General features: G+C 42.8%; 1 protein-coding gene across 2 annotated transcripts in view; it reads right to left on the reverse strand.

Annotated features, from left to right (window-relative positions):
- Positions 1-14,460, reverse strand: part of sbno1 (strawberry notch homolog 1) — a 34,438-nt gene that overhangs the window by 2,606 nt on the left and 17,372 nt on the right. Inside the window, exons 9-33 of one of the 2 annotated variants that reach the window (XM_083638959.1) lie at positions 14,019-14,152; positions 13,824-13,914; positions 13,561-13,722; positions 12,987-13,122; positions 12,747-12,852; positions 12,470-12,623; positions 12,170-12,352; positions 11,481-11,578; positions 11,223-11,377; positions 10,546-10,752; positions 9,960-10,136; positions 9,565-9,734; positions 9,309-9,440; positions 9,021-9,156; positions 8,806-8,918; positions 8,602-8,673; positions 8,412-8,511; positions 8,160-8,234; positions 7,877-8,023; positions 7,521-7,615; positions 7,275-7,361; positions 6,151-6,288; positions 5,976-6,052; positions 5,626-5,819; positions 3,019-5,526 (exon numbers count right to left, since the gene is read on the reverse strand). In XM_083638959.1, coding sequence (XP_083495085.1) covers positions 5,384-5,526; positions 5,626-5,819; positions 5,976-6,052; positions 6,151-6,288; positions 7,275-7,361; positions 7,521-7,615; positions 7,877-8,023; positions 8,160-8,234; positions 8,412-8,511; positions 8,602-8,673; positions 8,806-8,918; positions 9,021-9,156; positions 9,309-9,440; positions 9,565-9,734; positions 9,960-10,136; positions 10,546-10,752; positions 11,223-11,377; positions 11,481-11,578; positions 12,170-12,352; positions 12,470-12,623; positions 12,747-12,852; positions 12,987-13,122; positions 13,561-13,722; positions 13,824-13,914; positions 14,019-14,152 — 3,282 coding nt within the window. In that variant the 3' untranslated portion in view covers positions 3,019-5,383. Of the gene's footprint in view, positions 1-3,018; positions 5,527-5,625; positions 5,820-5,975; positions 6,053-6,150; positions 6,289-7,274; positions 7,362-7,520; positions 7,616-7,876; positions 8,024-8,159; positions 8,235-8,411; positions 8,512-8,601; positions 8,674-8,805; positions 8,919-9,020; positions 9,157-9,308; positions 9,441-9,564; positions 9,735-9,959; positions 10,137-10,545; positions 10,753-11,222; positions 11,378-11,480; positions 11,579-12,169; positions 12,353-12,469; positions 12,624-12,746; positions 12,853-12,986; positions 13,123-13,560; positions 13,723-13,823; positions 13,915-14,018; positions 14,153-14,460 lie in introns of those variants that run through there. The other variant, XM_083638962.1, reaches the window with a different exon arrangement.

The following is a 14,460-nucleotide window of genomic DNA, read 5'->3' on the forward strand; positions in this document are numbered from 1 at the left end:
TTAACGTATACTTTGACCAATTTGCCTACTTTTGAAACATTAATTAGGAAGTCTACGGAAAGCTATACTTTACAACAGAATCAACGGAGCACTATAAGTTTGATAACTACTACACAAAAGTATTTGAACGGGTGAACTGTGAACGTTGCAGACTACTTTCTTTCCTTCAGACTTAGTTTTCCCTCTTACATTTTCGCATCACGTTACATGTACAAAGTGCAGGTAGACTGCCCACTTCGTGATGTAATGTGGCATTACATTTACATTTAGTTGTAGTAACATATAGTAGCGAGCTGCCTTTGTTTATCAATGAAATATGCACACTGCTTTCCACCATGACCGAGTGGGGGGGCAAGAGCACTTTTTAGATAACGTTACCTGGCTTTGTCTGGGGGGACGCTTCCATCGCCGATCCTTGATGAGTCTTTACTTTTCACAATTAAAAACAAATAATAATTATAAATAATAATAAATTAGTTGCAAAAGGATCCAGTCTCTTAATCTATGGGCATGAGGCGAGGGTCCGCTCTTCCATTCAAATTGGAACAGGAGACCAGCTCATCTTGTCCCATCACTCCCTTGACCACATGGTGGACACACGCGCATGCACGCACGTACACACACACACACACACACACACACACACACACACACACACACACACACACACACACACACACACACACACACACACACACACACACACACACACACACACACACACACACACACACACACTGAGGGGACCTGCTGGCTCCGGGGGTCCTGCTTGTTTCAGTATATATATGTATATATGTATATACGGTATACATGTATATATATATGTAGGCTATGTATATATATATATATATATATATATATATATATATATATATATATATATATACATACATATACACACACACACACACTGAGGGGACCTGCTGGCTCCGGGGGTCCTGCTTGTTTCAGTATATATATGTATATATGTATATATACATGTATATATATATATGTATATATATATGTAGGCTATATATATATATATATATATAATATACACACACACACACACACACACACACAGTATGTACAATATATATATACACACACACACACACACACACACACACACACACACACACACACACACACACAGTATATACAGTACAATATTATATATATATATATATATATATATATATATATATATATATATATATATATATATATATATATATATATATATATATATATATAGTTATTGTGGCCTATAGGTAGACACTTGGATAGGCACTTGATAAAAGCAACAATGATCAGCAATCAGAAGACTAGGCCTGTGCTGTGTCCCACTCAAATCAACTATGTTGTCTTATCACATTTGCGATGGAGGGACAGAAGGGTTGGTGGGTGCTATAGCGAGTTTGGGTTTGAGACTGCGGATGCTGAGGGCAAATTAACTGTGAGGGACGAGGATCTCTGCTTCCTTGAAGTCCCTGCCTGGCAGGATTTACCATCTAGCCCTTGTCAGGCAGTCGCTCCCATCCCAACCACTCTGCAGAGGTCTTAAATTGGCTGTCATGTGGGAGAGATGAATTTGGAAGGACACAACAGTCTTTCTTTGCTCCTCCATTCCAGCTGGTGCTGTGAGTAGCTTCTCCAGCCCTGCATAACTTACAATGAACTTTACAAATAGAGAACAACGTGGGACAGAGCTGGAGATAGAACTGGCCAAGGCAACAGAGAACTGTCTATCTAGATCAGTGGTTCTCAAACTGACACAAATTAGACCACCCCCATTTGGTAAGATTTTGTCCCAGGGTCCCCCATCTGATAAGACTTTTGCTTTTAGATGTTTTATTATAGAAAGTATGAAACCCATCACCAAAACTCATACATTCTGTAATTGTGTTACCTTATGGATGCCATTATAGTGAAAATAAATTATCTCGCTTTTTGCTGCGGACCCCCTGGTACCCCCTCAACGATCCCTGGGGGTCCCTGGACGCCACTTTGAGAACCACTGGTCTAGATGAGAGGTATGGCCAAATAAATTGCAGTGTCTGTAATTCCCACTAATCTTTTAAATCAACCACTTATAAATGTTGTAATCAACAGTGTCAGAGGCCGTGCTGTAGGTAAGCAGCACTGAAATAGAGCATTTACCACATCATAAAGAATCAAGCCTGTGGGGTCACACAGACTTGCAAGACCCCAACAAATGCTACACATCATGACCTCCTTAGTTACAAGTCTTGCATCACACGTCTCCAGGTTACACTCAGGTGTGTGCAGTTGGTGTAATGTTTCAAGTTGGTGAACTTGTTCCTGGGGTGTTGCATGGTCACAGCAGGAGCAGTATGGTTTTATAGTCTTGAACTTTCACATTTTCATAATCCTGTCTGTGTGGGTTTCCTCTGGGTGCTCCAGTTTACTCCCACAGTCCAAAGACATGCAGGTCAGGTGGACTGAAGACTCTAAACTGCCCGTATGTGTGAATGTGACTGTGATTGTCTACCTGTGTTCGCCCTGTGATGGCCTGGTGACTTATTCAGGGTCTTTCCCCATATCCCCATAGATTTGCCTTCCGTGCTCCAGCCTCCCAATATCCTAAATTGGACAGGTAAAGACAGTTCGGAGGTAGACAATGAATGAACGATTTAAATGTAGCAGTTATTGGCTTGAGGAGCTAATCAAAGACATTGCAAGATCTATTGAAACCGCTGATGTCACATGTCATTCCTTTACTTCTAAAGATTGGACACTTGAGCTTAGGTCTGATTGCAGGATGGTTTCTCGACTACTTGGCCATCCTCCTTCAATTTGAGCATAAATCTCACTGGCTCTGGTAAACCCAGAAAACTGGTAATGTGGGGAATCTGGAGGGATCAAGGGGAAGAAAGTAAATTGATAAATCTGCTACTCTTCGATAAAGTCCTCCTGACCTCAATTGCCCGGTTGTTTGACAACTCTACTACCTGCACTTGGAAATAAAGTCCATAGAGATTAGTATCGTCACATTAATCAGAGATAGAAGTATACCAAGCTTTATTGGTCATTGCACTCATGTAATGCAGTTTTTTGTACAACTCGAACTCTTGTCAGTAGTGCAACTCGTGCGAAGATCAAAGGAAAAGTCCTTCAAGTGTTTCAACTGCAAAACAGCCCACCTCTCATCACATTTACAGCACTCACAAAGCCTAGAACAGAGTCAGCAGCCCATGTACAGAACGTATTGAACGTCAAAATAAACACCTCAGACATTGGCTTATGTATATGTTGGACATTCCAGTTTAAAGTTTTGCTATGAGAGAGCACCTTGCGCTAAAGGAAATAGACTTGTTTCCCGGGAAACACGCTTGGTTTCACCCCCTTACAAAGCATAGAAAATACACATTGTCTGGTATGGTACAAAGACAAAATCCTGCTTCCCATTTCAATTATTGTTTTTAAATGAATATCAATCAAGAACAGGAGGATACGCACACTTAAATAACGGTATTGAATCCACAGGTTAAGGATGTGTCGGAGCATATTCCTGCGATATAAAATACTTCCATCTTTTATCAACCATCACGAGTCACGACAGCTCATATTGCCAGACTTTGGGCTGTCCCTTCCAGTGCCGATCTATGATGCAAATATAGAACTGTAGAGGCAATGGCGTTCAACAATATCTGCTCAACAGAAGAGGTAAGTTCGCGATAGAAGCTATCCACTCTTAATTTAAACTGGGCTCTAGCAGAAAGCATAACGACGACATGGATGTGTTCCGGAACATGTACTGAGGTTACAAGCTGTAAATACAGCCAGAGTACAGTGGGAAAGAGTGACACCACACGTCTGTCAGAGTAGAAGTGGAGAGCATTTGAATTATGTTCATCATGCAGTTCAGATATTTCCTAAATTCCTTTTGAGTTTGATTTTCAAAGAGGGTCTTTGAATAGTTTAACCCCTGAGCACAATTCTGTGTCCATTACAAAAAACACTGTTCCAGCCTGCTGTGGAAAATTCAGTCTTGGAGGTCATTAGACAAAGTCCAGCACAGTGCTTGAGAGGAGTCTTGAGTCTCTCAAGACCCGTTTGAAGACCAAAACCCCAGTCTGGTCTTGGACATGCATTTCAAATTTCCTTGACTCTTGTTTCGTTGTTTCCATCAACACATTTCCTCTCCTCCTAATGACAGTTTTGTAGTCAAGACCAACCAGTTAAAACAAAGACAAGTCCACACAAAGACATGTCTTGACTGAGACAACCAAGTCAAGACCAAGATGGCAAGGTCAACCTCTAAAAGCAAGTCAAGAACAAGTACAGTCTTTCTAAAGACTGGGCAATACAGCACACATCCTTTAAATTGGTAGATTAACAGTCAACTAAAAAGAAACGCATGCTGTATTTGTAATGTACTCAGTGTTGCCCATTGACTCCATAGGCATACAGTAAAACCCAGTTTTATCAAATAAAATGTTTGTTGATCGCAGCAAACAATTCCTCATTCCACAAACCTTTACCGATTCAATACTAAAAGAAAGATTTACTTCCTTGGTACTAAATCTTTGCAAGAGATACCACACATCTAGTGGAACCAGACAAAGGATGCTATACCTCTTGGGGCAAATCTTCTGAATGTGACAACACTGTGCAACGTAAAAGGTGCACAATTACCTCATCCTACGAGGGGAAAGCTAAATAAAATGAGGTAAATACCAAAGTGGCTGGTGAATAAGCAATTACATTTTGGTCTTAAGAACTAAAAACACTAGTGTAGTACTAAATAAAATGGTTATGGAATGATGAATTTATTTTATATGAAGATAACATTTTCTTGTGCCTGGGTAGATGAGTGGTCTATATCATGTCTAAATATGACATTGTAGTTTAGCATTAATCAATTTCTAAAATAACTGCAAAGTATTTCTCAGTCCTGGGACAGACTTGGTCTGTCTTAACCACCTTTGGTCTCGACTAAGTACAACAGGTGTTGGTCTCATTTGGGCTGGTCTTGACTAGAACACTGGCACGGGACATATTAACAGCTTAGAACAGAACACCCACAGGCCATCACGCCTTCTTAGTTTCAACTTGTGGCTACGCTGTCTTGATCAATGCAGCTCAAACCTTTCACTCTGAATGTCAGAGGACTATTACGTCACCATCAAACTTCTCTAGGTGAAAACAGAGTCTGTGGAGATGAAAAAAAAACAAAAACACCCTGAAATCTTCTCTCTGTACTGCCACTGCTTTGCTCGGTGTGATACCTCTAACCCTCAAACTAGCGGGGGTGAGACTGCTGCTTGCAGTGCAGAGATGGAGACTGGTGGAGTCGAATCCCTTCGGGTTGGGATGTGAACTCAGGGTGTGGAGATGGGTCTGAAGCCCATGGAGCCGAGTGGTCCAGCCAGACTTATGTGTTGGGCGCTTGGCTGAGACTTTGGGGGTGAAGCTGCTGCCACTTCTGCTGCTCCTGCACAGCAAGCTGCTGGCTCTGGTCCGAGGTCGAAAGGATGTTGATTAAGGGAGACGCGCAGTTCGCCGGAATGAGCAGCCCTGTGAAACACAATAAAAGTCAGAATTAGTCTCCAAGCGTACAGCCTGTTGACGGTTAATGTGTGTTAAAAGCTCAAACCAGCAGTCCCTTCAACCTACCAACTATCCTCTGTCCATCTTCTGTTCTAAGGCGAACAATCTGCATCTTCACATTGCTTCCACTGACTGAGGCGAGCACGTTCTCCACCTTCGTCCACACGCTGAGCACGGAGCCGCACAGAACGTAGTACGTCCTACACCGGAGCCCAATCTCACACTGTAGACCCACTGACACCTTCTTACAGTTACCACGCCTGGGGGAAGAGGAACACAAGAACACGCCGACATGATGATGATGACCGAAGATAAAAGCAGATACGAGCTTGACTGCTGACTGGCATGACCATTTTTGCTGCTTAGATAACTGTGAAAACCAGCAGTAAAATTGGTTAATCTCCATTTGCACATACCAATATGCATGAGAACAGATGTTTGCAGAAGACTTGTACTGGTCAATCCAGTGTTGCTTGGCATCGTCTGACAAGACCTGTAGAGCAGAGAACATCACGATTCAATCAATCAAGCTGGCCGCACATTTGAATTGGCACTTTTCTCTCATAGCAATATTCAACAATGGTGTCAAACCTTTTTACACTTCTTCTTGATGTCTATGTATGTTTCCAGTTTGAGCTGTTTGCCTGTGTTGGGCCGGTACACCAGGAACAGCCTCTTTTTGGTATTCAGCTCTTTAACCAATATGGCCGTTTTCTTGTTGTTCCTCACCTGAAAATGAAATACAGGTTGTTGTACTTCAGGAGTAGAAATGAAATTTGCAACGGCAAGAATGGACAGACTATTATACTCCGCTCAAAATGCATTAAATCTGACAAATAAAGACACCTATCGATCGGACCGTCTCCTCTTTGAATCGAGTAAACATGTTTGTTGACACTGTTGAGCAATCACTCAACACTAACTTCCACTCATTGTTACTGTAGCCAGTGCAAAGTTTGCAAGGATAATGACCTCCGCCAAGGAGGTTCTGTTCATCTGTCAGCAGGATTAATGAAAAACTACTGGGCTGATTTTCATGAAACTTGGTGGGAGGGGGGGGGGGGGGGTGTAGCATGGGGGCAAGGAAGAACCCGTACAAATTTGGCACGGATCCGATCCGGGACGGGGCTAGGGAAAAGCAGCTGCAGCTAGGGATAGGACGGTTGGAGAGAATCGGGATTTGAGTGCTGGATAGGGCGAGTGACTGGGGGGATGTGGGTGGGTCAGGGTCCTGATCAGACACACAAAATGTGCATATCCTATAGGGCTGTGAATCTTCATTGGCCTCACGATTCGATTACGATTCAGAGGGCTACGATTCGATTCGATTATCGATGCATCTCGATGCATCGATAAATCCCTTTTTTTCCCCCAATACATGATTTATTTTTTCTCACTTTCTTTTTTCTCACTGTGTGGCTACTTTTACAATAAAAGTGCATTTAGAATTGCATTGTATTATGATCCATAATTCAAATAAACAACTGCATGTACTTCCATTATATTTTATTTGATTATATATATATTTTTAAATAATCGATTTTTTACATTTGTGAATCGATGCAGAATCGTGCAGGTCCGCATCGCGATGCATCTTATAATCGATTATTTTTGACACCCCTAATATCCTAGCAGACTGGAGTATTGGCCTTGGGAGGTCGGCACTCTCCGGAGTGCACTTATAGTTTTTATAAGTGAGAAAAGTCCCACTGTACCTGTACATAGAAGCCATCATCTGGTCCACTCTGTTCTGCCCAGGCATGGGTGGCTTCTTCCCATGACATTCCCCTCTCCACACTTACCTGGGAAGAGAGGCACCCAGGTACAAAGCTGAGCACACTACTGACACTGTGATGCAGTACTTGACTTGGGTTATTCATTCAAGACAAGGACCCAAAAGCAACAATATACACAAAAGTACAGATTAGTAGTTAAGGCATGTATATGACAATTTGACATACTGTGGAGAGCTCAACATGTCCTGATGTGGTGTAGCCCGGTGTTAGGAACTTCTTGCAGTCTACCTTCTTCACCTTCTCATCGCCGGAGCCCAAATCTGGTAGAAGACAGGGGGAGGGCAAGGTCATCAGATACATTAGATACCCAGCGCTTTGCCTCCAATTTAAGACTGGGAACATAACATACAAGTCAGGACGGAGAGACACGATTCTGACTCACAACTGATTTTCGAAAATGGGAGAGAATTGCTTTTAATGTAGGTGCCCTTTATCTTCAAATCGACCATAACTCAAAGAAGGCGTTTTGCATCTGTGAAAATGGTTCAATGAGCTCATGAGAAACAACAGTTTTATCTTACCCAGAATGCCCATGTCATATCTGCCATTCCTCTTGGCCTCCTGAATAACAGCACCCAGAGTATCAGCGAAGTACTGGAACAAGCTGTTCTGCTGCTGGACCTCCATGCCCAAAATACGGTTCAGGAACTTGCCAATGTTATTGTAGTCTGTAATAGTGAGGGAATACACACATTAGCTTAATGTAAGAATTTAGACAATCGCACGTTGAACAAATTTTGCTATGAAACATTCACAAGCAGTATTCTTCTCATCTTTCTACACACACAAAGGAAGAGGAATCACCTTTCTCCAGTGACAGTGTGCTCGTTCTCTCGTCCACATTTATGAGACCCACACCTATTAATCCACCTTGGATTTCTAGAGGAGAAACGGCCACGAATAATTATGAAATAACCAGATATATTTTCATACAGAAATCAATTAATTGCAACATCTTCAAGTTGAACCAGTGGTAAAACAAACAAAATGATTGTTGCAATCGGAGTTAAAGGAAATCAATTCCTTGCCTGTTTGGAAAAGCCCTATGACTCATACCTTTGAAAAAGTCCCCTACAAAGCCTGAGGGTGGAGACACCAACGGAGTATCAAGATTTACGATGGACTTCATCACAATTTCCAGAGCGTTTCTGCCATACTGTGGCAAAGGTCAAAGGTTATAGTCACTGGCAAATTAAAAAGGCAACAGAATATATTCATAGACACATGCTCAGCTCAATTTGCTTACTTTGTTGTCAAAATTAAATCTGCTCAGATCTCTTGTTTCTGTTGCTCTTCTGTCTCCATGAGTGAGAGCACCCTGTAACAAAGATAACACAAGTACATTTATGTTTAGTAAAAATGTTACACTTCCAGATATTTACTTTCATCCCTCTTTCTCAGTTTTTATTATTATTATTTAAATGTCACCATAAATGCAATGGGCCATTACCAAGCTTTCAAGTCTTTTGGCAACAATGGATGCAAATCTCTGCTCTCCTGCAAGCTCTGATATGAGGAAGACATATTCTGGAGCTGTGACCTGGTTTGACCTGTGTGTTCTCCCTGAGAAATAAACAGAGCAAAACCAGTTAGGTACCTTGAGTACCATGCATTTTGTCTAGTTGTGTGGTCACACAAAGAAGCCATGCCTGAGTGTCTACTGACCGAACTGTTGTATAGCTCTGTCTGCGCTCCAAGGCAGCTCTAGGGTCATGTGGACTCTCCGCCGCTGGTTCTTCACTCGCCGATCAGCCTGCAAGGATATACCTGAGCTGGCAGCTTCCGAGATGATGGCTATGTTCTGGTTGGAACGAAAGACAGCAATGATCACTTTTCACATTAGTTATACACATCACTCTTGCTTTTATGAAAGTATTCAGTAGCCATGAAATCTACTGTCATATGCCTGAAAGCATACAGATCCACCCCCTCTTCAATAACATTGGTTTTTACCTTCTCTCCATCCATAAACCTCTGCTTCTCTGTGAGATTGAGGATCTCCACTGGGACATCGAGCTCAGAGCGAGATTCATACGAGATGCTGCCATCATCATTGCTGACCACACGACCTTTACGGCCAGTCATCTGAAGCAAAGTTGAAGAGTCGGTAAAGTGATTAGACCAATGTTGGTGTTCAAGGTACAACCAAATACTGATGTAGCTCTATCCAAAATATGAATGGGATTTAATGCCACATAGTTGTTAATACCTCTGCCACGTTGTCTGGTCCTCCCAGCTCGTCTATCAGCTCGTCCAGAGTGTTGGGAGGTAGATCCTCAGCGAGCTTCTCAAGCTTTTCCAGAAGGTCTCGCTTCATCTGCTGGGCATCTTCCACGGCGTCCTGACTCGTCAGGCAGCTATCAGGACTCTCTGCCTTGACTTATGGCAAAGCACAAACAAGGGATCCATCACTTTTTTTTTTAACAATATATTTATTGGCGTTTTCATTTTCATTTCAGTTTACAGGTGAAGTGCAGAGATTTTCACAAACTTTCTACACAAAACAATCGCTGCCTGTTACTTCCCTTCCACCCTCCCTTAGAGAAATGAGAAACAGGGGGAAAGGCTGCAGGCGTGCTCGGGGGGGATACTGGACATGCTTACCTATGGCAGGTGTGCTCGGGGGGATAATGGAGGCAGTGAAAGCATGTCTGGTGGAGCCCAGTCCAGAGGCTAGCAAGGCACTTTGAATAGAGTCTGGGTCAATACTCTTCCTTCTCTTCTTTTTTTTCTTCTTCTTCTCTTTCCCTTTCTTTGGTTCTTTTCGGATCAGCCATGGATCTATACAAAAGGAGGGCATAAAGGTTTGTTGGGAGCACTGAATAAAGTGCTCTAAAATAAAGTTTTCTGAATCCATGTACCTCCTTTACCCGACTACAACATTTTGTTTAGAAAAAGAGAAAACTATAGCATATGATGCAATGAACGAATGATAACCCTCCATTTGAACAATATAACATTACAAAATAAGAAAGAATGAGAGATGTAATTAGTGCATCCTGAGCAGATTTTAAGCTTTCATTTATGTTCATGATTTATTCTTCTATTTTTTCATTTCCCCATGCTCTCAAGTGCCCCCTGTAGTACCTCCACCTACCCCAGTTTGTGAACCACTGGACTCTATAGAATATATGACCCCTCTAGATGAAGGTTATACAAATTGATTAATCACAGCCCCCTGAATCCTCACCATCTTCCTCATCGTCGTCAGACTCATCTCTGAATGGGTTGAAGTCATCGTCATCTCCTGAGCTGACAGATTTGAAGCTGTCGTCGCTTTCGCCGTCTTTATCAGACTCTTTGTCCGACTCCTCTGACTGGCTCTCCTCTGAGCTGCTCCCAGACAGACCGCCATGCTTGCGATGCTTCTTTTTTGGCTGCTTCTTCACTTCTGAACCTGGAGGGGCCATCACATAGAATGACATCACATAGAATGACAACACACAGAAAGAGAGAAAATGTAAAAAAAAATGTTTAAGCCACATAATCCTGTGCATGAGAATACAGCTACAAGACCGAAACATTTTAAAAGATAAAGCCATTTGATCACTTAAATTTCCCAACTTCTACCACCAGGTCAGGTTCAACAATCTCAAACCAAATTATGGCTCAAAAGTAGGTATAAATATGTTGTGTCCTCATCATTAGTCAATATGGAATATTAAAGGATCAGAGAGCACACTGCTACACTGTAGCGCCCATCAATAAAATGTATTCGACAAAACCGATGTGACATTTCGAGCTAATGCTCTTCCTCAGACATCAATATGGAATGGAATATGGAGCTAAATGTGCAATATTCTGAGAAATAAACTATGATGACTGGCACAGTTTTAATCTGTCAACTTCTGCCGACTTTTCCCCTACCTTTCCGCTTCTTGCCCTTCTGTTGAGAAAGTTCAGCTGCAGTTTCACTGGGAGAGGGCGTCTTCTTGGCTGAGAGGTCGATGCCTAGCAGGCTGTAGAGCTTCTGTCTGTCCGGAGCTGGGAAGTGCTTCTCAACCAGGGACTGCAGCACACCTCTAAAAACATATAGGAGGTTGTGTTGACACAGCATGCCGTATTCTTTGTCAAGCTGTGTGCAAAAATGGTTTGTTTTCAGTTGGGGTTCAAGTGAATCCTTACTTGGCAGTAGACACAAAGTCACTGAGCTCTCCTCCACCTTCCTCCAAAGCCTCGAGTGTCCGTGCCTCTCCTGTTGACTGGAGACCAATCACCACACACTGTAGACCAGACAGGGTGTCAGCATGATTCATACAGACCAATCAGCACACACTGTAGACCAGACAGGGTGTCAGCATGATTCATACAGACCAATCAGCACACACTGTAGACCAGACAGGGTGTCCGCATGATTCATACAGACCAATCAGCACACACTGTAGACCAGACAGGGTGTCAGCATGATTCATACAGACCAATCAGCACACACTGTAGACCAGACAGGGTGTCAGCATGATTCATACAGACCAATCAGCACACACTGTAGACCAGACAAGGTGTCGGCATGATTCATACAGACCAATCAGCACACACTGTAGACCAGACAAGGTGTCGGCATGATTCATACAGACCAATCAGCACACACTGTAGACCAGACAGGGTGTCCGCATGATTCATACAGACCAATCAGCACACACTGTAGACCAGACAGGGTGTCCGCATGATTCATACACACATTGAGAGGACAGCAGTGAACATAGCTGTTGTACAGAGAAATCCCAGATTATTGATAATGAGGGTTTAACAAACTCACGACTCACGAGTGCATGTGCAGATATTTAATGCTCAAGTTTTTCCAAGTCTAATCTCACCTTTCCATTTTGGACCTCCTCTCTGGCCAGCTGGACCACTCTGCGGACCTTGGAAGCAATGCAGAGGTACTTGAAGAACCTCTGGTGAGCAGACCAGAACTGGCCCCACATGGACTTCTTCATGCGTTGCTCGGCATCCATCAGGTTAGCGGCCTGCTGGAACTTCTCGCGTGCCACCACCCACTGAAACAGGCAGGAGGACAGCACAATAAATCAATTCATTAGCTGTGAGCACAAATCAAAAGAATGAATACAATACGCTTACAATGGAATTCCACAAGCTTATTTTCAGGTCCTTACCAGCCGCACAGATTTGTTGTACATCTTGACGTATTGTGGAGTCAGAGGAACCTCCTCAATCTTGAAAGTCACACCTGTAAAACTCAACTGCCTCGCAATGTACATCCCCCTCAGTTTCATATCCATAGCGACTATCTCCATGGCACCGACACCTCTAAAATGCAGGGGGAAATATGGAGGAAAAAGAACAACATTCAACACCACCCATCATTCCATGGACATTGTTTTGCTCCTTTCTTTGGAAATCTTTCCATCATGTACAAATACAAAAACGTACCTGCGCTCCACAGCTTGGATGAAATTGGTAAACTCTCTGAAGGGGGTTCCTTCACCCCAGATGCCCAGCCGGTTCATGTAGGCCATGTTCCGGGGTTCAGAGGCACCTAGTTAACAAATCACATGTTCATACAGATTCACAATCGGCACCTGAATTTAGGGTACCAATCAATTCAACGTGCAGGACCATCTTCTGTCCACTAGGCTTCTGTGGATTTCAGTCGATTACATGTGCACTCACCTGTGGCACTAGCGTACACCACCCGTGCTTTGGGAAGCTTGTTCTGCAGCTCCAACACTGCAAGCCCAGTCTTAGTCGGTTTGGACGATCCAGTTGGACAGACATTTTTGGCTTTGTGACACTCGTCATACACGATCTTAAGACATTATGTTAAAGAAATCCATTCACATTTCTGGAGAGGAAAAGCTAAAGGATGTTCTTGCAATCACCTCAGTGCTGTTAAGAGCAACAGATGTGTAATTTTTGCATATCGTCGCTGTTGTGCCAGGACCTCGAATGTCACTTTTTGTCATAAATCAGTGCCATTGGTCACCCTTCACGTCTCTGTGTGGTTTTTACCAAATGCAACCAATGGAAAAGCATTAAAACGAGCTTGTGAGTAAATCTCGTAACGCCATTTGCCCTCAATTTGTCAGTCAAACCTCGCAATTCGTCCCCTACCTCCGTCTGTACCCCCCCACGCAGGACACTAAACCCGGAAAAGTCACAAAAATAGAACAAATGTATCATTATTTTCTAAGCACATATATTAAACCAGCTGTTGGTTCTTTATATAGCTTCCCAGAAAGGATACGACTCCATCAAAGTCCTCCCCGCACCAGTGGAGAAGCTGTTGAAATCTGGTCTTGTACTTCCCTCCAGACTGGCTCTCCCCTATCAAGGAAGAGTATGTGGCGAAGATCACACCTTTCTTCACACTCCCATTGTGTTTCGAGGTGATTTTGCCATATTTGAACTGAAAATTAAAAAGTGGAAATCAGAGACTAACACTTGACATTAGCCGGAGAGTAACATCTCTCATTGTTGATTGAGTTAGTTATCATACAAGTATCTTACCTTGTTTAGTGAGTGAACCTGAATGTTCTTTGCTCCTATATCCCTCAGATCCCTTTCAGCATCATACTTCAAGTCATTTGAGACACTAAACCTAAACAGCAGAGGAGAAGGTATACAATGGGGGGACAAAGGTGAGGTCATCAGGGCTTTATTCTCCCCCAATGGCCAAAGTTACAAGGAATTTGTGATATTTACCAAAGTGATCGCTTCCTGCCTAAAAGGTAGTTCTCATAGATGATCCCAGCAATGGTCCTGCCCTTTCCCACACCAGCTCCATCACCTATCAAATAGGCAGCTCGGTCTTCATTAGGGAGGTATGTCTCGTGTTGCTGTGGTAGAAAGACACAGGAAGGTAGAACACTTTAGCATCGTAATCAAATGACAAAGAGAATCGAGACTCACCACATAAATTAAAATGCATAATTTTTCCGCCTTTCAATAAAGTTTTGAATTTGGAGTCAAATGTTGTCACTGCATAAACGATTGGACTAATTACACTGCATGTCACAAAATGCTGTCACTATTCAGAGGGCTATGATGGTTGTAACTTGGGAGGAGGGACTCCGCTTTGTGCCCAGTAACGCCTCTTTCCTGTTCTAAAATCACTACAAAGCACAGACTTCTGTGGTTTATAAAA

Source organism: Poromitra crassiceps (genome assembly GCF_964638095.1).
Source record: "Poromitra crassiceps genome assembly, chromosome: 6".
NCBI classification, from domain to species: domain Eukaryota; kingdom Metazoa; phylum Chordata; class Actinopteri; order Beryciformes; family Melamphaidae; genus Poromitra; species Poromitra crassiceps.